The sequence below is a fragment of the Ixodes scapularis genome, unplaced genomic scaffold, assembly GCF_016920785.2.
Source record: "Ixodes scapularis isolate PalLabHiFi unplaced genomic scaffold, ASM1692078v2 PGA_scaffold3__209_contigs__length_174095766, whole genome shotgun sequence".
In the NCBI taxonomy this organism is placed as follows: Eukaryota; Metazoa; Arthropoda; class Arachnida; order Ixodida; family Ixodidae; genus Ixodes; species Ixodes scapularis.
This window is the reverse complement of record NW_024609868.1, coordinates 89,027,404-89,052,449: the sequence shown is the minus strand read 5'-3', so window position 1 is coordinate 89,052,449 and position 25,046 is coordinate 89,027,404. Positions and strand designations below refer to the sequence as shown.

The 25,046-nt window shown below is 43.0% G+C and overlaps 1 protein-coding gene across 1 annotated transcript in view; it reads right to left on the bottom strand.

Moving 5' to 3' along the window:
* Positions 1 to 273: 273 nt before the first annotated feature.
* LOC8050858 (carnitine O-acetyltransferase-like) overlaps positions 274 to 25,046 on the bottom strand; it is a 76,593-nt gene continuing 51,820 nt past the window's right edge. Inside the window, exons 8-14 of the mRNA XM_040223022.2 lie at positions 19,369 to 19,541; positions 16,902 to 17,002; positions 15,650 to 15,772; positions 13,713 to 13,835; positions 6,577 to 6,775; positions 5,310 to 5,447; positions 274 to 486 (exon numbers count right to left, since the gene is read on the bottom strand). Of these exons, the coding sequence (XP_040078956.2) occupies positions 274 to 486; positions 5,310 to 5,447; positions 6,577 to 6,775; positions 13,713 to 13,835; positions 15,650 to 15,772; positions 16,902 to 17,002; positions 19,369 to 19,541 (1,070 nt within the window). The remainder of the gene's footprint in view (positions 487 to 5,309; positions 5,448 to 6,576; positions 6,776 to 13,712; positions 13,836 to 15,649; positions 15,773 to 16,901; positions 17,003 to 19,368; positions 19,542 to 25,046) is intronic.

Below are 25,046 nucleotides of genomic sequence, written 5' to 3'. Positions count from 1 at the left end.
TCACCTGTCATATCCGAGATGTGTCTGTACGCTCTCGTTATTGTTTTATTTGTGTTCGTGATTCAGGCCCAAATAATTTGTGGGCTCTACTTTGGTCGTTAAGCCCTATGAGGAATATGCGAAAATTTGAAATCTTGGACGCCGACGCAGTTTGCATCGTCACTGATTAAACGCAATGTCGGGAATAAAAATAAAGTAAAATCGAAAGAAGCGTTGATTTTATTATGAGCTAAATATTCTCATAGAGCGAAATAAAGTTCCCGAGCCGTCATTTCACTCTTTTTGGTGAGACCAAGCTACGCAGTCTCCCATCTCAACCAGGCTTTTCTCGAGAGCCTCCTTGAACTTGGCTGAACATGTCACGGGACAGGATTTGCAGCACGAGATAGTGAAGGTGAGTGACTCTGGCCGGACATTATAGAGGACGCCGTATCCGTCCGAAACATAGGGGCCAAGGAAGGTGGCAGAGTCGCATTCAGTGCGCACCTAAAGAGAAAAAAAAAGTCAGGTAATTAACTTATGAATTATGCATAATGATCTACAGGGCGAGCTTTGTTGGCTCGCCCTATCGTCATGCGAAACCTATCGCCTAGGTTTCACGTCAAGTCCGACCTACATTTCGATGGATCCAGCCAATCAACCTGCGCTAAAGGTGTATTGCCATGGCACTCGTATTTGCACGTTTCTTTATCGCCGGCTGAATCAATTCCACACACATTGACTGCGGCGTAATCCTGCGTTTTTTTTTCTGCTCGTGATTTGATTGGATCCAGGGGATCGTAGCGTTGGCAGCCGTCAGACGTAACCTGCAACGTAGTACACTCTAAAAACGCCCGTGAGTCTGCTTTCCCGCACAACACTCGGAGAGCCAATCACCGCAACTTACGGAAGCAGTTCAGCGAATGACAATGCCGAAACATATGTTTAGACCAAAAAACGCAGTCTGAGTTGTGACATTAAGCAATGCAAAACGTCACGCTTGCATTGCTTAATGTCACAACTCAGACTGCGTTTTTTGGTCTAAACATATGTTTCGGCATTGTCATTCGGTGAGCTGACTCCGTAAGTTGCGATGATTGGCTCTCCGAGTGTTGTGCGTGAAAGTAGACGCACAGACATCTTTTAGAGTGTATAGACTAGAGCACTATATAGCTCCTTCGGAGCAGGGTACCGCAATCTAGAACGCCGTCTCTCGGCGACTAGCGGCGAACGCCCGGGGGTTCCAACTCCGGCCACAAATGCATGGGGAACGGAAGAAAATCGCCGCTTCCTGATTGTTTTTGGGGATCTACGGAACGACAATAGCTTTTGACATAATAAGGGAATAGTTTACAATAATTTGCGCTAAGCTGTGCGCCATGAAATAACTTAATTTTTTTTTTTTAAATTGCCTGAGCAGCACCAGGCAGCAGACGACGCGGCGACGTCACACCGTTCACGTGACCCACTCCAGCCAATCCATAAAGTCGATCTCCGCTGCGTAAAACAATCGTCTGCTTCAAACGCCATTGCTTTGAAAATTGCCTTCGCAAAATTTTCACAGGCATCCAATATTATTAAAACTTTGATAAAGTGTTTAGTGCTTTACCAACTTCACGACGGACTAGTTTCAAAAAGTGTAAACTTGGCATTTATTTTTTAATCAGCCGTGTTGAGTCGATCTCCATGTATTCTCCCATAGGGCAGGCCGCCTCCTGGAACCCTGAGTACCACGTGACTCGCTCCGAGCTGCTCTGTCGGCTATGTTGTCGGCGAAACACGCGGATCAAAGGATTGCGCTACTCTGCTCCGTAGGAGCTATATAGTGCTCTAGTATAGACCAAGTCAACTCACTGACGTCACGCCACTGCGGTGGCGCTGCTGTCGGTACTGCGCATGCGGAAACGTTTCACTCCTTCCGAATTTGCTTTCCGCGCGCGCGCAGTGTCCACACCTGGTGTGGGCAAAGCGGGCTTGTTTGTAAACACTGGGTTGGTGTATAGACCAACAGGAAGTTTACAAGCAATGCAGCGTGTGCCCCACCCTAGGGGGGGAGGGCACCGTGCATGAAGCTTTTGCACACGAACCGTGACGGCAGCAGCGCCACCGCATCTGCGGTGGCGCTGCTGCCGTCAGAGCGGCGCGTTGGTCTATCTGCTAGAGCTGCGATGAAGACCGGTCACTCTACGCAGTCGATGTACCGTGCAGTTATATTCGGAAGTGGAAGCTCTAGTCTTTTGAAAGTTGAATTCCTCGCACGTGCAACTTAGCCACGGTGGGAAGAGTATCTCTAAAGTCTTAAACGAAGAGTGTATGATGCCCATCAATATTCCAGTATCCCACGCTGCATAAGTCGTGGCAGAACAAAATACGAACGCCATTTTTGAAGGGAAAAGGTGCGGGTGAGGGTGCTGGGATGGGGGGAGGGGAGGGGGAAGACCCTGCGAAGCTAACAATTTTTTCTTTCATTTTATCCTGCAATTTCAAAGGTTGGGGTTCACGTGAGTCATGTCTAGAACAGCGTGGCATTTAATATATTTTAACTAATATCAGTGATATTGACGTTAATCCCATTTTTATTCGTACCGTTTTAATCTTAACGAGGAACTTTCAAATTGCATTGTAATGCGCCGTCTTCAAGTACGTGTTCCCAGTTAGATAATCTAACACATATTAGTTTTGTTATTTCAATGGAAGCAAACAAATAATTAAGGCATTGAAACGTGAATTAGGATAATTTATTTATGAGTTACCATTACTCCACCATTCAACCTCTCCGGGCCCAGTTACTTCGCAATAGAGGCGGTGACTAGTCAACGATCACCTCCGTCTTTAAAGCATAAAGCCAAATGAAAAAGAATGCTCCTTTCGTTTAAGTTTCGTGATCCAGAAAGTTCGCTATGAATGTCTTTTTATAAAGAATACTGTGCTTAGATTTCTTCCTCGTTTGTGGCCTTCGAGACGTGCTTCTAAGAAATACTGATCTGATAGTTGACTGAACGATGGCCGACTGAGTGTGGTGTACAAGGACATGACTGGCAGAGTATATTTTGCACTGGTGTTCCAGGCAACACCACTAACGCACAACATTATCACCTCCAGCACATTGTTTCACAAACCATATTAAATAGGGATTTGAAAAAAAAAAACAGTACAATTCAATTACGAATCTAAGCACTTTATTAAATCTTGGGGCGCGATGATTAGACTAAACAACCAAAACGGTTCCATGCCATTCCATCACAAAATCGCGGGAAGAAAACCGGTATTACACGGAGAGCGGCGTTTGTGAATGCCTTCGCGTGCCACACTTGGCAGTGTTTCTTTGGGCTATCTGAGGGAAGCTGTTAGCTGCGACAAAGTAGAATTCGTACATTGTAGCCCGGGTAATGCGTTTACGAAGTTACTCATTGAGACTGCAAACATCATATGCAACCCTAGGGTGACCACCCGTCCCGCGACTTGCGGGACTGTCCCGCATTGAGGGCTCGTGTCCCGCGTCCCGCAAGAAATTCCCAAATCTTCAAAATGTCCCGCATTTTATACTGTACTAAGATTCACTCTGCAACTCATGGTGCTGCCGAATAACGGGGCACGGGGAAACGCGGAGGTCGTGGTAATCGGGTGAATCCCAATGGTACGCCATTTTCTATACAAGCAATGCGGAAACGACCGTCGTTCTTGGAGAAGTCACGACGCGCATGCTCCGTTGTGCCTCTCCCTTTGGTGGCAAAATATGTTAAGAGAAAATTGTTCGCTTAAAGTTCATATATAAAATATTGTAATTATTTTCAAATCGATGCGTGAATGTGAATTGCTTGCTGTTGATTTTTGTTTTTTTAGTGAAGACAGCCTAACAAGGCATGCCATAAAGCCTGAAACATTACAGCGGTCAAAAACAATTACATAATTAAAAAAAAATCTGTGTAGGACCGTGTTGATAAAAGAAAGCGTTGACAAAAACGATTTACTGTTTCTCATTTCCATTTGATGCATTGAGTGCTGCTAGAGTCAATTTTTATGTTTTCAACTTCGACACATTTAAGAACACATTTAGCATAAAAATATATATCACTGGGACTGATAATTATTTCAGCTTAATTGCTGTAATACAGTTAGCAGATGTATAAACAGCACAGGATATTAAATGTGTTTACAGAGCCTCGGTTCGTGGTGCGCATGTTAAGAAACCCCCCCCCCCCCCCCCCGCCCCCTCCCTCTTTGTGTCTTGCATTTCGCTAGCAGGGGGGTGGTCACCCTATGCAAACCAAGCAGGCAGCATCTGTTATCTGAGCATTTCCACATCAAGGTTTGTTCGGACTTGGCTCAAATGATTTCGAGAAATATTTGGACAAGTTTTCACTGAAAGAGAATCATACTATCAAACTTTTCGCAAGCACTAAAACGTGTTTTTTTACGTTCTCAGTGCGATTATGCTTTCATTATTCGGCTTCGGTGATGGTGATTATTAATGCTTGGGTTGATTACTACAAAATATATAAAATGATGAAAGCGAGTTCCGAACCATACCAAAAGCAAGGGCCTCTGCACAATCTTCCGGATGTAATTATGACGCCTGATATAACATGCGGTTTTTCACCCAGCCAGACACAAAAATTAGTCTATCTCATCTTGTTTTTAGGCGCTCTACACAAGCGAACTCCAATTTCATCAAGTGCATGTGCTTTCGGCGTTCAAGTGACGTAGCACCAACTGGTCACAGGGTTTTCAACGCAAATATGGCACTGTGAGAGCCAGAAATGTTTCGGAAGAAATAGGAATCACTTTCGCATGAGTATAGCACGAGCCAAAAGAAGTGTTTCTTTTTTCAGGTTTTTACGCATGATCACAGCAATAAAAATATACGTCGATTTTGAGGTATCAATATTTTCTAGAAAATCCCACAATGAGCCTCGTCAATCTCATATATGCACCACGCGACGCGGACAACTGTGGAGTTGTTGAGACGTAGTCGAGGGCGTCTCTTATGCACCGTATATACCGGAAGTGGCTCCATTCCTCCTCTCGCGTGTTAAAAAAAAAAGAAAAAACAGGGAGTGATTATGTCACAAAGCCGATACGTACTTTATTTTGTTATCACCCTACCTTTTTTGCTTACTGAAATCGCAAAATGCTAAGCAAGCACGAACTGCGGCTTCTTTTATGAGTGCTTTTTCCTACACAATACACCGCATTGCCATGGTGCATTGAAAAGACGATGAGACGGGAGGACCTCCATATTTAGAGGTTGGTCTGTTGAAGGCTCATCAAGTGTGCGTTTGTGCTTGTTTTGTGTCCCTCATTCTGAGTGAATTGTGCGGAGAACATACCTGACTGGTCATGAGGGTAATGTGTCGGCTAGTCCGGTATGCTGCACCTGTAAAGAATTCGTGAAGTGGCATTCCATTCTCAATTGCTGTGGTCCTTAGGACAGAGAAGAGTCTACCGATGCCAAGGCCGTTGTTTGCCTTAAAAAAAAAAACAAAAAAAAACAAGAAACCAGTCAGTAATGATTTTGTTTTTGATAATCGCATGTGCAAAGATATAGCAGAGCGGATTATTATTATCATAAGATTACAGAAGGGGTTGAGAGGTACATTGAGATTTTCTTTAATAATCATTTTTGAACAGGCACGTCAACAATACAAAATGAGAATACAGAAAATATGATTTCATCCACATAAATTGTGCTAAACGCATCGGGCAAATAGCTTCCAATAGAATGCATTTAGGAACGTACTATACGATGTTACACAAGCTGTCTCAACGGTTATTTAGCCAGTTAAAGTTAACTCATTTGCCATTGGCCGGAGTTTCACAGTGACGCTAACCATAACTGAACATTTTATAACGGTCGAACTGAAGTGAAATCTACATGAGCTGAATTAGAAGGGCTTCCCTCACTGAGTTCAAGATGACGGCTCCTGTAGCACTGGCAGCGACACTACGCGTTTCGGGCATGTATGGGGGGCCCAGCTGATGTTAGAAAGATCCCCGCAAGCCACGGAAGCCGCAGAGGTTTAAAACCTTATAAACTTTATTATTTTCACTCCAGGATGTAAAAATCCTACTGCACCCCTTTTAGAATCCTTATCAATAGTACATATTCCGAATGCAATAAAATATTTTTACTTTTCAGAATAATCAGGCGATACAAGAGTTGATTCCACTTGGTTTTTAACTTGGAGTAAAGGCAGCAGAGGTAGTTGAGTGCCTGTAACGGCAGCCAGCGCCATGAACCATTTGAACTGTCATTACGCCAACCTGGCATAATGATTGTTACATCGGTTCGTGTAATAGGTTCATATAGGAATGCCATTCTCGTATACGCATTGTTTTTTATTTGGGGGGGGGGGGGGCGACAACTTAATTGTACGCTTACACGCTGTCCGAAAAAAAAAAAGAATAAATAGTCTGCGTTTGCTCACACCCAATGTGGACACTGTGCGTCAGTAGAAACTGAATTCGCGCCAGGGAAAGCTTGAGCACACGTTACACTACAGCCGCGTCACCGCAGTGGTGCGTCATTGGAGCCGCGGCTTGATCTCTACAGGGATCCCACCGCAAATATTCATACTGAACGTTCCCCATACTTACAAGGTTAGCTTTCCTCTTGTGGTTTTCGACAGCCTTCCTAAGCCTGCCATTCTTTTCTTCCATGCTTGCGTCTGGATTCTCAAATACCTTACAGAAGGAAAGGCTGTCCATTGAAGTTGAGTAGACTGCATCCGTTCGTCCTTGGCGAAACTTGCGCGTCGAAACGGTTTCGGTCATCGTTGGCGGCACGCGGTGAACTCTGGAAAGTGGGATATATTAATTATTATCAGAAAATATATACACCTCGTCCGTATTAATCGAATATGCGTAAACATTTATTGGGCTGAAGATCGAACAACCTACAGTTGGTTTTATTCCTGCGGAAACTTCCGTGTTTATTTTTATATAAAAAAAACTTGGAACGTGTTAATCGGGACACCCTGCGTACACACAACATTGTTTTTCACGGCTATTAAGCCTATTTTTACAGACCTATGCATCCAAAGTGGCATTTTAAAATCAAATAAAGAAATGACTGTTGGGCAGCTGACCCCGTGTCGTCCTGCGACAAAGCTTGCTTATTTTGACGTATAAAGGTTTCTGTTAAAAACAAAATTATAAACTGGATTACAAGAATATACACTCGTACTTACAAAAAAAAAAAGAAAAAAAGATACAGATACCTTTGTTTTGTCGGCAAATCGCTGCTGCTGTTGCATATGCCATTTTGAAATAGAGTGCTATGTGGAATGATTAGATAACCGTTCTCAGAGGAATTTCATCCTCTGCACTCATTGTAACTGGTCGCACACAAAGTTTTTACGCTGTCGTATGTCGTGAGTACGGGGTCAATTAGTTTCATATTTTTAGATATGCCCAGGACGTTGTCACGAGAAGCACCTTCATTGCTAGGCATCGAAACCTCAGTGTCCCAGTTGAGAGTTTTGATGGGCCAAAATAATAATGATTAATTTTCAGCGTTTTTGGAGTGTATGTTTTGTTTTTGGAAGGGTGTTTATTAGGAATTTAGTTTTCCCCAGAAATTTCCTTCTTTCCGGTGGCAATTTTGGCTGTCTAACATAACACCGGGATTTGTCGGGGCGTACACTGAAGAAATAAGAACACGGGCATAGAATTTTCCAGCCTCGGGGACATAGCGTGTGATGAGAATACTTCAAAACTGGAATATAAGATTGTACCGATAAAACAAAAAAAAAAGTTCAATGAATATGGCTTCGCAATAAAGAAGAAGCCTCGCGGAACGTTTAGTGAGTTATTTTCCCGAGCCAACACACAATAAAACTGTAGATAAAAAATCATTTCAAAAGAAGCTCGTTCTGTTTGTTTTCTTTTATTTTTTTTTATCGCATTTATAATGTGTATTTGTTTTTTCCATTTTGATAAAACCGGCTCGGGACTTAAATTTAATGTTTTCTCGGTTTTTACCTTAAAAAACGGAACCCTAATAATTGAACAAATACGGAAACGCGGTACTATTTATGTGTTTATTTCAGGTATAGCAGGCCGAAGAGACATGGCCTGCTTTCAGGTTGCTATTTCGATCTCTATTACAATTTGCCGGATGGCGCTTCTCCGCCCCGCGAATGCGGTCACCGGACTTTCCGAATCGGCTCTTTCGGGGATGTGTAAACTTGCAGGGGAAGCCTTGCAGAGTTTAGGCAAATGCGTGCTGAAATACGCTTTTTTTTTGTTCGTTCGTCAACCTTCTCCAAAGAAGTTCTTTGTTTTTTAATCCTTGTTTAAAGGATCGTAGCTGTCTTTGAGAACCCGTGAAAATTTTGACAAAAGCGCAGCACCGCAGAGGAAAAAAAGACAGATCGTGGGACGTATGTCTCGCGGTTAGGTAGATGAACCGAAACTAACATTGTTAACGGTAGCACCCAGGAGATACGACATTCTCAAGGCAATGGGACACGCCGAAGGTACGCCTTACTTTTGTCGCGATAACCAACGAGATAATACCACACAACAATTCATCCCTGATCAGAGGTCAACCGTGTCGCCTTCGTGTCTTCTTGCCATGTGCAGTAAAGAGGAAATGAGACAATATCCGGTGTGCTTCTTCTAAAGCGCAGCTCTTAGGCTCTCGTTTCCGGCCTGAGCGGTGTCGGCGTCACCGTCGGCGTAATTGCGCGGTGCATTATGGGACGTATCTCATAAAGCACCGCGCGGACGTTTCGGCAAGTTGCCGAAACGTCACCATGCCGAAACGTTACCGCGTGATGCATTATGAGGCGTTTCCCACAATGAAGGTGACGTTTCGGCACCGCGCCGAAATGCCGCGTGACGACACGCCTTTCCCTCCTGAAATAAGGAGGAGGGGAGGCGGAGAGGGTACGGATGAGGAGGAGGGCATACCTCGACCGGCTTTATAATCTTCATTTAAAGCTGTATACTGTTGCCGATTCCTTTTGGAACACCACCTTTAACACAGTGTTGTTTCTTGAGTGAATATTCCACGCACGCCTTCTGCTTGACTAAGACGATAGCAAGAGTTCCACTTTAGTATACCTTTGTGGACGAAATTTGTGCTATAGACCACAAACCCTTGATAACGATCTTTGGTTCCCTAAAAGGTATCCCCAACACATCAGCGAACAGAGTCCAACGTTGGGCACTCGTCCCCATGAAGTACACCGATACTTGTGTGTATGTGGTAACGGGAAAGCTTGTAAAAGCTTATGACATCACGCTCTTCACTGAAATTTTTGGCGAGGGCTTATACAAAGAAATGGCAAAAGGAGTTTTGACCATATCTTGTGCTGCACAAGGTGTCTTTGCGCTTCACGCGCAAGGTTTGACAAACTTACGGCAAAGTACATCGGCGCAACCACACTATCAGACCCTGGTCTTTCCCAGGTACAAAGGTACGTCGAAAAAGGCTGGTCACAAAAGGGTGTCGGACTCCACCTTCGCGCTATTCTAAAGACACCGGTCTGAAATAATCATTCTAAATGATTGCATTCTATGGAACTCCTTAAGCGTGGTTCAATTTATTCTTTAAGAACGAGCCAATATTACTCTTCACGGAGCACGTGTTGGACAATCCATGATGAAGATGCTGGCACGGTCATGCTTCTGGTAACCAGACATGAACAAAGATATTGTTCTGCAGACGCAGAAAGGCGAATGTTGCAGAAATTTTTTTTACAATAAGCCACAATATACTGTTAATTGTAGGAAATCTCTAGAACGACCATGTTCGCTCTGATTTCGTCGAACTCAATCAGCAGAGCTATGTAATTGTCATCTATGCTTTCAGCAAATCGCCAGAAGTCGTTCAAATGAAGTCGACAAAAACAGTAAACACCATGAATTAATTTCATAAAATTTTCTCTCGTTGTTGTCTTCCAAAACAGTTGGTCAGCTACATTGGCCCGCCGTTCATAAGTTCGTAAGTTCATAAGAAGGCGGACGTTGAGGCAGACCACCAGGGATACATGAAGCACAGAGGCCATTGGCGGCTATGGAAGACGCGTACTGTCTTGGATGAACTCCAGCTGCTTCAGGAACAAGCCGGACTCATGAGACCCGCCAACGCTGGCGCAACAGAACGAACCGATGCAACAAACGAAGAACTCGGCTAGTCTTGGTTGGGCACCTGGCGGGGCCAGCCTAGCTAGCTTTTGGCAGGCCCTCACCGGAGCTTCCGGAGAGTGATCACTAAGCGCATGATCTTTTTTCTTTCTTATTCTGAGATATTATAGTTATTTAAGCTTCTTCGAGCCCACAACCTCACGATATGTTGTTATTGTGGTTCACAAGTTGTTTTTTCGATGACAGCAATAAAAACAATTTCTTAGGACACCTAAGCACTTCTTATGAGTTCTGAATGCGAAAGCGTGAATGTCGTCCTTTTGCTCCCTTAGTTCATCTGCGTTGTACTGGCGTGGACGGCCACGTTTCGCTAGTGCCCAGGTTGCGGCTGGCGGCCGAGCGCGCGCTCACGTGAAGCAGCCGTCAATGGCTACATAGGAGCCCCTCGGTATTGACGGTAAAGTAGACGCTTACGTGTTGTAGGCCAATCTTGTCTCCCGTAGGGGTCACGTGACTACAGTATTCATGCTGGTGATAATACAGAGCACAGCACCTGGCTGAAGGCCACTGTCACGTGAATAGCGTCCATTGCACTATGAACTTTTGGACGAACTTACAAGGGGATACATGGGACAAATCCTCTAATTGTGTTCATTGTTGTGATGCTTCTTGAACTGGGGTGTGCTGCCTTTTTTAACCACATCCTCGTTCTGACCTTGAAACAGTTCCTGCCTCCTTACTCCTTCTCTCTCTTCTTTTTTCCTTAAGTTGAAAGCTTCGTAGAAGGTGCGCGCTCCCCGGAAAAATCTACCGTCTGCTTTTTATCACTTGGCACCGTTTTGTGTGTGTGGGTACCGGCAGCAGCGTAATTACATAGTCAGGGGCGGATCCAGAACTGCGTTGTTTTTTGGGGGGTAGGGGGCGGGAAAATTGATAAGGATACCATTCTCCCATTATTTCTCGTGCACCGGGGGACCTATGTCAAATTGCCTTCCGAGGAGGGGGGAGGGGGGTCGACTGTGTCTGGGGGGTGGGGTGGGGGGGGGGGGGAAAGGCAGCTGCCCCCGTCGCCCCCCCCCCCCCCCCCCCCCCTTGGATTTGCCCCTGAACGTGGTAAAAGATTGACGGATGACGCAGGAGCGGTTCCCAATTCCTTAATGCCTGCTTGCTGACCCAGTTTTTCGTGTGCTGCGGCTTGCGGGGCTTCCGTGAATTTCGGTGGTAAATAATATATCGTCCGCGACAGAGTATTCGGAGTGTACGAAAGCTATCGAGGTCCGAAACATTAAATCGTATATAGGCAACAAGCAATTTCTGCGAAGAATCCCAAGGAATCTTGTTCGATTCGGCGAATGACAGCTTGTTCCAGGTCGTGTTGAATCTTAACAGAGCCCCTCTTTCTCGTTTTTGTGCTTGTGTGGTTGTTGTGCAGTGGCCGCGTCGACATAGATCTCTGAATAGATCTTTAAAGTCTGATCATTTCATCGTAAGTACACTGCAACCTACTTCATGGCGACGAATGACTGTCCTGCTGGTACTCATTCGGATTACTTGCAAAATCGCCTCGGTTCTCGTTTGCTTTGTAATCTTGTCAGTTGTATAACAGCTTAGTAGTATCTCTTCGTTTCTCACAAACCCATTGCATGTTTTACTTGTCTGCGAAATAGACTGTGTGTAGGGAAGTTCGAGGAGATTTGAAATCAATCCTTTGTCTCTTTTAGCAGCAGCTTGCTCAATGGGAGCTAGCTACGGTAATCCATTGATCCTCCTAGGAAGCTAGGGCGACCATTTTATTACCTTTGTAGCAGCATCATAGGCTCCTCCTAGGAGCATAGGACGACCATTCAATTACCTTTGTAGAAGAATCCTATGCATGTTTGGCTGTGGACACCCTAGGTTCCTCCTAAAAGCCCCCTATAGAAAATATGCAACAGGCACCCTATTGCCTTAAAAGTTACATTTTACGGTTATCTTACGTAGAATCGGATTTTATCCGGTATTAAAACTGTATAAATCCTAGGCTTTTCATGGGACGTCCTTAGCAGGTCAGTCGACCTATAATGTGTGGAGGATGTCCGTTGGCCAATGTTCTATAGGAGACCCCAAGGAGGACAATAGAAAGGTATCAGTGCTGACGGCATTTCTTGAGAGACCCTTGCGCCTTCTAGGGACACATTTCTATAGAACGTTGCTAGGGTGGAAGTAATTTTTTTTTTGTATGGGCGGACTTGTGTGTAAACGTTTTTGAACTTATTTTAAACAAAGCGCTGTCAGGTATAACAAACAAAAGAGGAAAGAAAGGAAGGCGTTGTTCAGGCACTGGAATACGATGTCTAAAGAGATTCTTCATTGTCCGTCCCTTTTTTAGCGCCTATCTACACTAGTCTGCGAGGCCTAAGAAGTCAAAGACTAACCATTTCCAGCACTAATAGATGGCAGTGTCAGTGCAATCCTCTTTGTAATCAAGCATGTGATATTGTCATGAACGACAAATAATGAGGCGGCGAGTAAGTGTAGAAACTGAACGTTTAATGTGGTGAACTTGTGCCCAAAGCAGAATATAAAAACTTGTAGAGCCCAACCGCTTCACGTCAAGATGGAGGACCATCGAAGCTGTTATCTTTACGACAACTTTACGGCAACTTTACAAACACTTTAAGACATCTATACGATTTACATATGATTGCCATGAAAACACGTACACGCCTTCGTTGTTTAATTGTCTTAATTGAATTCTTAGCGAATTAAGTGATCATTGACTTATAGCCACAATGGTAAACCGCCATTGGTTGTATTTTGACTTCGGATACATTCTTTCTAAACGTGAGGTCGATACACGCTCTGTTGCCTGTCCTTGGTATACGTATACGTGTTGGTATACTATTTTAGGTTTTACAGCGACTTGGGGCTCTTCATCAGCGATGCTAATAAAGAGCTTAAGTCTCTTTATCAGCATCGCGGAAGCGAATGAAAAGAAGGTTAAATTGGCGCGTTCTGCCCTCAGCCTCGTCACAGCGCACCCTTAGCTGAGATAAGTCGGTGACCGTAGATGATAACAAGGTATCAAGACTTCATTCTCTAATAATGCCTAGGAAGGCCGACCCACGTGGGTTGCCCCCTCTTTTTATTTATACTTGCCACCACCAATCGGAAAGAAGGAGCGCCGTTTAAACGGGAGTTTTTTTGTTATCAGTCATAGGCGCATTTTGTTCCAGATCCTAACAGATAAGAGCTCCGCTGTAAAAGGCTAGCCTCGCAGGCGTCGATGTCCGCGAAACAGCAGGATTGAACGGTGGGCGAAACTGACTCCGGTTCGACACGCGGACCCCCTTATATACACGCGTGGGCTTCTGAAACAATCGGCGTAGAAGGTTCGACGCGTACAACATTCTAACCTCGAATAAGCCTCCCCCCCCCCCCCCCCCCCCCCAACAAGGTTCTCGAATTTTCCAAAACGCCACACTTACAAAAACAATAATAAGGTGAATCCTCAGCCAGAAATCGAACCTCGGCTTCTTGCGTGGGAGCAAAGCGCGATAACTATAGGCCACGGGCGCGCTGCCTACTTGGCCAGCTGCACCCGCGGCAATATCAAACATCTCAAGCAACCATTTAGTTCGATAAAGGTTTGAACTTACTTGTAGAAAGAGAGTTGTAAGGCCATTTGCACATAGCTGTCCGGGCTTAATTTCCAGGATTTCACATCGTTCTTTCCATACTTTGTGAACTTGAAAAGGAGATTTTCTCTTGTTGCCCTGAATCTACAGGGTTAGAACTTATTTTAGGGTTCATGAAATTAAATTATGTTCATTGTACCTCAAGTCGGCATATCATTCACTATTAAAATTTTAATTACGTAAACAATGTGATGTGAAGTTAGGTCACGTACGTGAGACTGACGTTACAGTGCCACGTGGCAGCATGAGAAAGCCACGTCACTCTGCCGACTGAAGTGACGTGACCATATGACGTTATGATGCCAAGTCACGTCACTATGTCACGTGTCGTCGTAAATTCACCTGATTCTCATGAACTCACGTGATTTCACGAACTCGCCAAACGGTACGGTGTCAAGTGACATCATAGTGTCTTGTAGCCTGGTGCCACGTGACGTCATGAGGTTACGAGATGTCACGATACAAAGTGACCTGACATGACGATGTCAAGTCATGGTTTCACCTGACGTCACATGACCAGTCGACATGACCGTCATGATGTCGCGTAAGTTCATAAAAAAACATGCATTAGTATTCCTCGAGAGTGGATGCCGCTCTCTAGTCCCACGTGACACTGGCGTCATCGAGGCTACATGCCTCGGACACACGGCGAGCAAGTGTTCCAAAATTTTCCTTTGGCACATCGGAACGCAACGAGGTGCGCGCCAATGAAAGGGAAAGATAGATAACGCGCAGGGAAGGCGCAATGACGAGACGGAAAAGCGCGCCATAATTGGTGGAATTCGGGTGGAAACGAAAGCACGTGTACGCGTTTGGAGGGTAAACAAACGCATGAGGTACACAAGGAGCAGAAAAATCTCCACGCCGTATAAATGCTACGCATTTAAGAAAGGACCCCGCTAGTATGTTCTTCAAGACGATAACTGAACATTTCCCAATGCAACTGGGTAGTGCTTGGACAGTTCCAGAAGAGTAAGACCATTTGCCTGATGCGCCAAGCCAACCTCTATGACAGTAAACAACACGAGGATAATTTTTTAACATTCTTGTGCGTTTAGAGGGCACTAACGCGCTTCCTCCAGAAACTCCCCCCTTCCCCCCCCCCCTCCCTCAAAAAAAAAAAAAATGCAGGTGAGCATGTTTGAATAGCACAGTGGCTGGTCGCTTAGCAATGTAGTTCACTTGCTCACAAAACGAATTGGCTGATGTACAAGTGGTCGCAGATTTCTGTGCAGCCAAGAAAGCATATTTATTTAGCAAAATTGTTTATGCATTGCCCTGCGTACTGAGCCGTGTGTCCTGAAGCACACTTTCCTTATTACAGGTCGTATACCCTAATACCCCGCAAATAAAGTCCCCTTGACAGGAGAAAAGAGCTTAGAAAGATCTACGGTTACATATATCTATCTATATATATATATATATATATATATATATATATATATATATAACCTGTTCATAAAAGAAGTCTGATTTTAGTTTTGGTTTAACGAATGATAGTTACACTACAGTGTTTACAGCTGGGATCTTTTGCTTTGCTTAATTTATTGTGTTCACTTACTAGATATAATACCTCAAGCCCCTTTTTCTCTTGCCGCTGTTGCTGAAACTTTCAAGGCGTTGGAATCCTGTCCAAGCTTTTCCTACATTGTTTTTCTTTTTCAGCTGCCGCCATTGTGTCAGTGGCCAATGAACATGTATGATGGATATTATAATAGCTGTAGTAAATTAGACTATGCTATCCAATCTGCTCCCGGTATCTGCAGTAAAAGAACTCCCCGATTTGGGAAGGAAAAAACCTGCCACCTTCTATGCCGAGTTAACAATGAACAGAGCAGTGATAATGAGTGTTATTAATACATGCACGTTTTCCTCAAAAGACCCAACGATGTACTTACCTTGCATGGTTAGATTTTGCCATCTCTATGTCTTTCAAAGTTTCGGGTCCAATATCAAATTCCAGTTTTATTATATCCACTTTCACGGCCTCCTGGGATGGGACGAATGGTTCACTGCCTGCTCTGTGACATGAAAGGGTTAGGTTATGAAAGGTACGTTATCGCCCTATACTTTGGACGAATATGATAACTGAATAATTGAAGCTTTAGGTAACCGAATGTTATAACCGGATATTGACATACAAACTGGTGGAACTCAGGAGTGGAACAGTTTTGATGAATTTGAGATCAAATACGGCCACGTGTGCTGCGGTAAGCAAGACCGTATTGCGTTCAGGCAACAGTTATGAAATATATTGGCGTTAGCTACGCCATCTTCGGAAGTGATGACCGTAACCACCCTCGGGAAGCAAAGGTATTTTGGCCCTAAATTTGAAACAGTAATCAGCGACCCCTGAATGCAAAATTTGAAAATGTGTGACGCAATTTACGTTTATTTTAGTGATTTTTCTTTATGAAGGATATTGTTATAGCACCTCCGCCGATTATTTTATTGTCGCGGCGCTTTTCTAATAATTTCGGGGGTGAAGAGTGGCACACAGTAACGTGCTTACATCTAAACGTTTTGAGTGTTCTTTTCTCAAAGCATAGAAAAATTGTGCGTAGACTCCATGCAATATATACTCCAAGACAACTTCACTCTCTTTTTATTCAAGTGCAAAGCAAGACTCATCTTGGCTAGTGTACAGCTCGCCGTCGCTCGGCGTCACTCCGAAATCCTCTAAAACGAGACATTCTCGGGCGAAAGATTCACTGGAGCGTGCAGAGTCAAGCCACCAAGATGACATAGCTTGTTCCTGCTCGAGAAATGTGAGCGACACTGACCAACGCTAATCTGCTTTTGTAAGTAGACATCAGTGCAAATAAGTGAAGCTAAAAGGATAAAAAAAAAGAAAGAAAAAAGCTCGCCCATGTTACGTATAGTACAACGCGCACTTTGTGGTGCCAAAATCTGCATAACGTTTCCGCAGATTCGAATAAACTGCAATGCCCAACCGTGCTGGCGCTCACGCGTTCCACTCCAAGATGATAAAATTCAAGTTTGGGAATGAGAACGCAATTCTGTGGCTGCGGATGGCCATGTGGATATCGAGATAACTAAGATAAAGAATTAACACACTCTTTGACCTACATGCAGTATAAACGACAGTGCAACAATTATTAAATAATATTGGTCTTCAGGTGAACTTACTTGTAAGCCATGCAGTAGTCAACGAGCGCAGCCATCACAGTACCGTCAATCGAGGAGTGCTCAAAAAGAAATCCCGTAAGGCCTTCTTTTCCTAGAATGAGCTAAACAATTCCACACGTACGTGTTTGCAATCACATCATCCGGCAGGCCCACTGCAGAAGGTTATGCGCTAACTGTACGTACTTTTCTTTTCTGCTTTTTCGGGAGCGGATCGGGAAGAAGATACTCGGAGAAAAAGAACGCAGCTTTCTTGGAGAGATTGCCATGGCAAGTTTTACTGCACTACAACTTGTGGACTCTAAACGAAGCTTACGATGTTTGGTTCTCTAAGTTCTCTGAACGAGTCAGTGCAGGAAACGTTTATTGGCAAGCACGATTACAATATATATTAAAACCAACTTATAACAAGAATGACTAATATAATAATCATAGGAATTAATATTATTATTATTCTTTTATTATTATCACTGTTATTATTATTTATTTTTACACTTTGAGGCACAGTTGGAGGGCAAATGGTTAACAAAGGTTACCTGAAAATGCTCCACCACCGTTTTACATTGCTCAGCAGCGAAACAAGAAAAAAAAAAACACACATAAATGTCTTAAAAATCAATATAGCACAATACCATATTATCCACTTCCACCTTTAAAAAACAGAAGATTTATACACAAGAAGGACTCATAAAATCTCGTCATTAACGGTGCACTGTCAGGGAGAAAGGGCAAGTAGACGTAACACGTGCTCCCAAAAAAGCGGAGGTTAGTGCTAGGCGGTGAAACTGCACGTGGCTGTATTTTCTACAGTATTTGGACAAGTTCTTTCTTCTGAAGGGGGCGATTCTATCAACTCGTTGGCCTTACGAGTGCCAACAGTGATGTCTGCGGCCTGATTAGATCAGGAACCATTAGTGTTTCTTGGCTCAGAAGAGAGTGAAAACTTTCCAGTTCCTTACTCTCGCGGTAAAGAGTACAATAGCAAAAGGCGTGTTGTAGTGTTTCTATGACGTAACACCTTTTGGAGAGAGATAAGTCGAGCCTGTTCGATGACGCTCAACTAATATTTATCTGGAAATTCGCTGCTCAGTGCTTGTTAAAGATCGGCTTTTGCCCGTAGCTTAAGATGGCGTTATTAGAGAGTTTTAGTAGATCGTTCCGATAGCTCCGATAGCCCCGATAACGATACTATGCATGCGCAAGGGAGGCGGTGGCGAAGTATCGGGATATCGTTATCGGAGTCATGGGAACGATCTACTAAAACTCTCTATTGACGGAGGACAAAAGAAGAGTTTATGCTGTGCAGGTGTCAACAATAATGCTGTGGACGCGTCCAGCAGGAATACATTAGAATCTTAATAACACGATTCGACATTGCTAGAGCATCTCCATGTGAGAACAGGTTCAACAAACTGTATTTAAGATGGAAAGCATCTTCGAATGCTAAGTTGGTTCTTTGCCCGTAGTAAACGTTTTAATTCGAGCAATGAGCCAATCAAGCACGGTATAGGAAGCGGGTCGAAGAAAAAGTGACATTAACGCATTATCTGATTTTATGTGTTCATTAAGAAACTTGAACTATTTTGAACTAAAAACAAGAACACTACGCTACACCCTTAAAAAATGAAAGACGTTTACAAATCTCTCTAACGCGAAACTAGAGCGCAGCTTATGAGGAGGGGAGGGTATGGAGGGGAGAGTATGACCCTCGTCCCCCTCCCTATTCTACCCTCCTCCCATCATCTTCCTCCTTCTCCTCTCCTCCTCCTCCTAACCCCTCCTCCTCTTCGTACCCTCCTCCTCTCCCCCTGCCGCTAAATTTTTTCATGAGTGACGTGACACGAACCCATGACGTCATTTCCGCCACTAAACCTAACGCGGAGTCTAGCCCGCTAAATTTAGTGGGAAATTTTTCCTGCTAAATTTAGCGGGAAAATGTCCCTCTAAATTTGGCAGGGAAATGTTTGCGCTAAATTTAGTTTCGCGCTAAATTTAGCAGGAGATTTTCCCCGCTAAATTTAGCTGGATAATGTCCCGCTAAATTTAGCAGAAAAATTTCGGCTAGATTTAAAGGAAACATTTTCCGCTATACTTTTCGAAAAAAAAAAAAAAACAACAAAAAACATTAAGGCCCATAAAATATCTAACCATCCGACTTTATGCATTTTTCGAGCACATGCTTGTGTTGGCTTACGATTAACAATCACAACGTTATATGGGACTATGTTTATTTCTTATAAAGTTAGTACTGTAGTGTATAGAGTACAGCGGGATTTTACGCATTAACAGATACTTGTGTTATTTTTTTTTCAGCTATTGCGGATGCAAACAGAATGCGTCTACTGTATTGTTTGGCATTCAACTCCGCAGCGAAGAAAATAAAACAACTAGGAGCACCAAAAAATGCGTAGCACAACCGTCGTCAAAAGCAGATTCACAAGGTAGACTGCGCCTCATTTCATTCAATCACCTGAACAGTTTTGTCACACCAGCGGTTAGCTGCATTTTCGCCGTCTTGCCCGCCCGTGCAAAGTTGCTCGGCAGAGGTCACCTCGTAAGGTTCCGATTTGTGCAGCTTGCGGTCAAGGCACACCGCCATTGCAGACTTCCTTATGGCTTGTAGTGACGCAACGTTCCTAGGACCTGCGACCAAGCGTTGCATATGCCGTTAACGATTGTTCTAATAAAATCTGCCAATTTTAATTTTCACAACTCAGTTTATTTAATCTATTTAAATTCAATATTTAAATTTCACGTCAGAAGCTTTGGACGGCTCGGACGCCATCTCTTCTCTCTCACACACAGAAACACGCGCAGTAGAAGACGTCTGTATTACATGCGATCATAGAAAAGCATTAAAATGACATGTTTCGTTCGTGAGGTCTTGGAGCGGTGCTGCTTTTTATTAGAGGAAACTAGTTTCAGTACGACAATAAACCTATGGGTGTATAAGGAGTTGGAAACATTTAATCCTGTTAAACAAATGCACTTAAAAGCTTTGTATGGTACACTAGGATGAAAGTTTTGTAAAGAGGAGCCAATTGAGATGATTGTGATCTGCTAAGTATGAAAATAAGATACCTTTTCTGCAGAAGATCAGTGAATGTTATATTTATAATATATTGCGACATTAATGACATGATCAACCAGATTGGCTTTTCAAAAACAGAAAGGTACATCCAATGCGTTGGCCTAGGAATATTAGGTACAAAAAATAACGCTGACTGTTTTTCTAAATTTTACGAAGCCACTTGTTTTATTTATATTTTACCATTTTTTCTGGGTTACCTTTAGCTTATATTAAAATTTGTGCACTTTATTAAATATAAAAAAAATAATCCTAACGGGAACAGATGTTGAATTTAAATAAATATTTTCCCCCTCGCCTCCCACAAACTAAATTATGTTTCAAGCTACGACTAGTGAAGCCGCAGTCCTAGCACTCACACAAAATTGAAAACCAATTGACTTGTTTTGCACTATATTTACATCGGCACGAACAACGTGCACCTCTTGTTTCTTTATTACTACGTCGTTTAAAAGCACTAGTCAGGCTATTTCCTTCTTTCAGGGATCGATTATTATTGGCTAACTTGTTTACATTATGATGATAATTGCATATTTAGAGAAGGTGGAAGACTGTTGAAAGTGTGTTTCATAGTAAGCATTAGGAGCAGGGAGGCCCAAGTTTGTGCGTCTCCGCTTTAAAATTTGGTGAAGCACAGACGCTGAGTGGATGGAGATTTCGTTCAATTGAAGTGAGTGCATAATCTGCCGAAGCACAAGAAACGCAGCATAAAAAATACGCACACAAAAATAAATGATCCGCTCGATGTCTGGTGCTATGAGATGCACAAGCCTTAGGTGAGGTCTCACCCTCGTGGGCTCCAACGTACAAAAAAGAGAAGAAAATTGCGCTGACGGAAGAGCTTACCTGGGTTTGACCACAAAAAAAAAAAGAAAAAAAAAAAAGAAAACCTCTAAGTTTGCAGGCTCTGCAATTGTATTCCGGGAATTCCAAGGTGGAGCCTACTTCCTATTCACTTAAATATTCTCGAACGTCTGGTGTCCCGCAAAGTACTTGGAAGAAGTAACGGTTGGAATCTACAGAGGGAACTCGGCGGATGGCGAAGCTGAAAATATATCTTAATAGCTAAAAAGGCAGTCTGCCGGGGCACATTGCGCACGATGTTTCACCCTGCTAACACGGTCCGTTGTTTTAGGTCTTTGCGGGGCAGCAGACGCTCCAGCGTTTCTATGACCACAAACACCTTAAGAATTGTAGAGAGAGGTGAATCCTCGCATTTTATTAGCGTTCAGTAATCAATTAAATTGTGCCATCGCTCAATAATAACTTTAAAATATGAATCACGAAGAAGGAAACGTGAACGTAGTGAGCCACGTCCAGTGATCGTAGGCTTTAAGTGACAATGGAGTGCATTTTTTTTTGTGTTGCAGCAATCAAGAGGTGCGAACAAAGTGTTCTTTATTTTAAACCAGATCTGTATGCTTTAATCTGAATGTAGCTTATTATACTCTCAGCTGTTTACTCCTTGTGCAATAGCAGTGATCAGGGTATATGTCGCTATGTCTGTGAAGCTATGATAGGAAGTTTTGAGATTATCTCATCTTTTTTTCAGTGTCTTTCCCTTCTTTCTAGGTATATCACACTAGTGGAAGAGCAATACAACTGTATACTTAATGAACCAAGAAAGCCAAAACGATTGTCGCAATTGATACATCAGAAAGTGATAAAGCGAGAAATGAACTTTTTTTATTTAACAACAGCACAGAAATTGATCTAAGAAACAATAGCGTTTTTTTTCTTAATTGCTTTAATAATTGGTTCGTGAACTAAAATTTCAGTTCTCCCTGTCGTACCATATATGTGTTGGAACATAAAGTGCATACAAAGTTGTTTTAATATAAAGACATAGAAATATATGCGATCAAATCCAATCTTTGACTGTTAAGTGCGTAAATTGTAAGATAATAAAATCTTGAACGCTTCGTATTTTGCCTCTTTTCCGTTGAATGCTTTAATATTTTCAATGTTAAGTTAATGTTTATGCAGTTGCTATCTTCTTAGCCTAACCTGAGAGAATGTAAAGAAGTAAACCAGGTGTAAGATTTATAACTTAAGTATGCAATGTAAGTGCCCATGTGAATATTATAATATATAAGTCAAATTTAAAGAGTGTGTTTTTTTTGCGTGTAGTTTGGTTAGCAAAAAAACATTCATTCAAGAACAAAAAAAGAAAAAAAAACAACACAATTCAGCATTCTTGCATTCTCTACGTATTGATATTGTCGGACCAAACTGGTCTCGAAACGTCGGGTTTAATGTTTATTAAACGTTTGGTTAGTGCCTACTTTTCGCTTAATGAATTACATACGTATAAGATTGTTTTGTTACAACTCTACATATGTACGAAATTACGTCATATTAGAAAAGGGGAATGAAGGAAAGGATAAACAGTTCTTATGTAAATTATTCATACGTATTATTTTTTATTTATTCCGATTTTGTACCCAGGCAACGTGATGCAATATAGCATTGTACTCTTCATCGGCTTCCATCGCGTAGGGCACTGAAAGAACACAATAACAATTTGATTTTTCTACCAAGTTGCCCAAAACAAATTTGAATTTTGTTTAAAAGACGCAATGGCCAATTCTCGACCATTGTAAAAAAATACACTTACATATATAATCGTAATATTATGTTTTTTTTTTGCTTTAACGAAACAAACAATAGTTAATTTTGAGGTGTGTTTAAGAACCACACCATGCACATTGCGCGAAACTGCGAGGAGAACCTTTGGCTTTGCTTCCACATCTCCGTTGCCGAAGCCCACATTCCCCGCAGGTGTGAACACGTGGTGACTCCTCCATCATGTCCAGTGCCACAGCCGACATTCCCCACTAGTCTGGGACTTTTTGAAACCCGCCACGTAAACAGCGCCTGGGATAGCATGCCCAACTCGCCTATCGGCGAACATCCGTTGACGTGCGCGCTACAGTACCGGGCCGGGATTTCTCGCCAGACAGGCGCGCGGCGCTCGCCCGTGGCCTTATTTGGGCATGAGATTCTCGGTCGGAGCTAGGACGGGCGGCAGGAAAAGGGGTCGGGCTGGCTATATAAGGAGGTTGCAAGCGGGGGTTTAGACAATCTTGATCTGAGAGTCTTCCTTTAACAGTCTTGATTCGAAAGCATTCACTGGGTTCTTCACAGACAGTCTTGATTTGACGATCTTCAGTCAGAGTCTTTGGTAGAGAAGTCACCAATGAGGGAGTCCAGAGGCTGCTGCCGCAGCCAGAGGAGAACGGAATTTGGGAAAGACGGAACGTGAGTTGATAAACTGTTTGATTGAACTTACTGAGCTGTGTGACTTCCTTGAGAACGACTGAAGCGTGGCTTTAACGAATCGGGCGTAGTACGAGGTGGACCGATAACGCAACTGTTAGCGCGAATACAACGTATATGGGCTTTTTTCGGAATTTCATTGGAAGCACAATTCATCGGCTCCAAGTTTCAGCACTTAAGGTAGTGTCGCAAATATCCACACCTTTCCAGACTACAAGTATTTATAAAAGCCTTTATATTTCAACTAAAAAAAAAAAAAAACACGTGAGATTAAGTGATCGTTTGTTGGCACCCACAGTTTGCCACGATGTACATAATCATAATAATAATCATTAAAACTTTATTCTGTTCCCAATAAACAACCAGAATAGGTCTGTAACGTGGCAAAATATAAAGTAATACATCTATAAATCGTGCTTGAACATAAGCGACGATTTTACTGGAGGCACTGATCTTACACCTGATAAGAAGTGAAAACGCTCAATAGATTAAATATAATATCGTGCAGCCTCCTTCTCAAATTCACAAAGTTGTCGAAAATGTCTAGGTCTCTATGACTAAAGCTTTCACAGAGGTTTGCATTCTTGTTATCGGTGACGCCATGTATTGATTGTGACGGTAAAAATTAGAAGCAGTTTTATTAGAACGAGCGGGAACGTTTAAATTCACAGTGCACAAAAGTTGAGAGTCAATGTCGCTGTGAAGTCCTTTGTGCAAAAATATTATATCGCGATACAGCCTTCTCGTGGATGGACCTTGTAGGCGGAATTTAGCAAGAAGTTCCCAACTATAAAAAAGCCTTCGCCCTATATAGCTCTCCTAAATTACACGGACAAGGCGCCGCTGACCATATTTAACTTTCGCTGCATCGTGCGCACTAAGTAAATTCCACACAATAGCGCCAAACTATGGTATCCCTATTGAAAATTCCATCAAGGTACGTAATTTGGGACACTGACTGCCAGTCAGCAGCCTTGGTGGAACGTGCCCTGATGGTCCATCAGATGACATCTGACTGCCACTGCCAAGGGAATTTCATCAACAAGGGCCGCATTTATATGAGTAAAGCTATACACACTCATAAATATCGCCAAATGCCTTGACAAAACAAAATGTCTGAGAAAAAAAAAAAAAACAGGTCCCCCGCGGATCGAATCCGCGTCCACTTGCGTACAAAGCGGACACCTTAACCCCTATGCTATGCCATTTTTTTTTTCTTTATTGCCTGCTTAGACAGATTTTTTTTACAATACACACAAAAGGAAAAGGCTAAAGCACTTCAGCCGTACGAAGGCCGTGGCGGTTAAAAGCGTTTAAAACTGGCCAACTGATCCAACAGTGGTAACCAGTCTGGAGGCTCGGCGAGGGCGCGATAAACTTCTCTTACATAGACAATGTTTTCAATAAAGTTTTCACGCACAGTGCGAACATTCACGTCTGCGTGTCGTAAACTCATTCTCGTCTTCCACATACTGTGGAGACTCAATAACATAATCATATCATACGGAATTTCATCTTCATTTTTCACAGCCAGATAACGAATACCGCGTGGGTTGATAGGTAAATCTTTTTTGAGGGTGCGCTGGAGGATGTCCCAGTGGAACACAGCGTCCCAACATTCGATAAACACGTGTTCTACGGTTTCGGCTTTTTTACACAATAAACAATTAGTGGACCAGGGGACAAATAAACCCTTTTCCTCCAGCCAAGTTTTCACCGGAAGAACGCCACAATGTAATTGAAAGAAAAAGGTTTTAACACATGGCCTGACCGGCATTCTT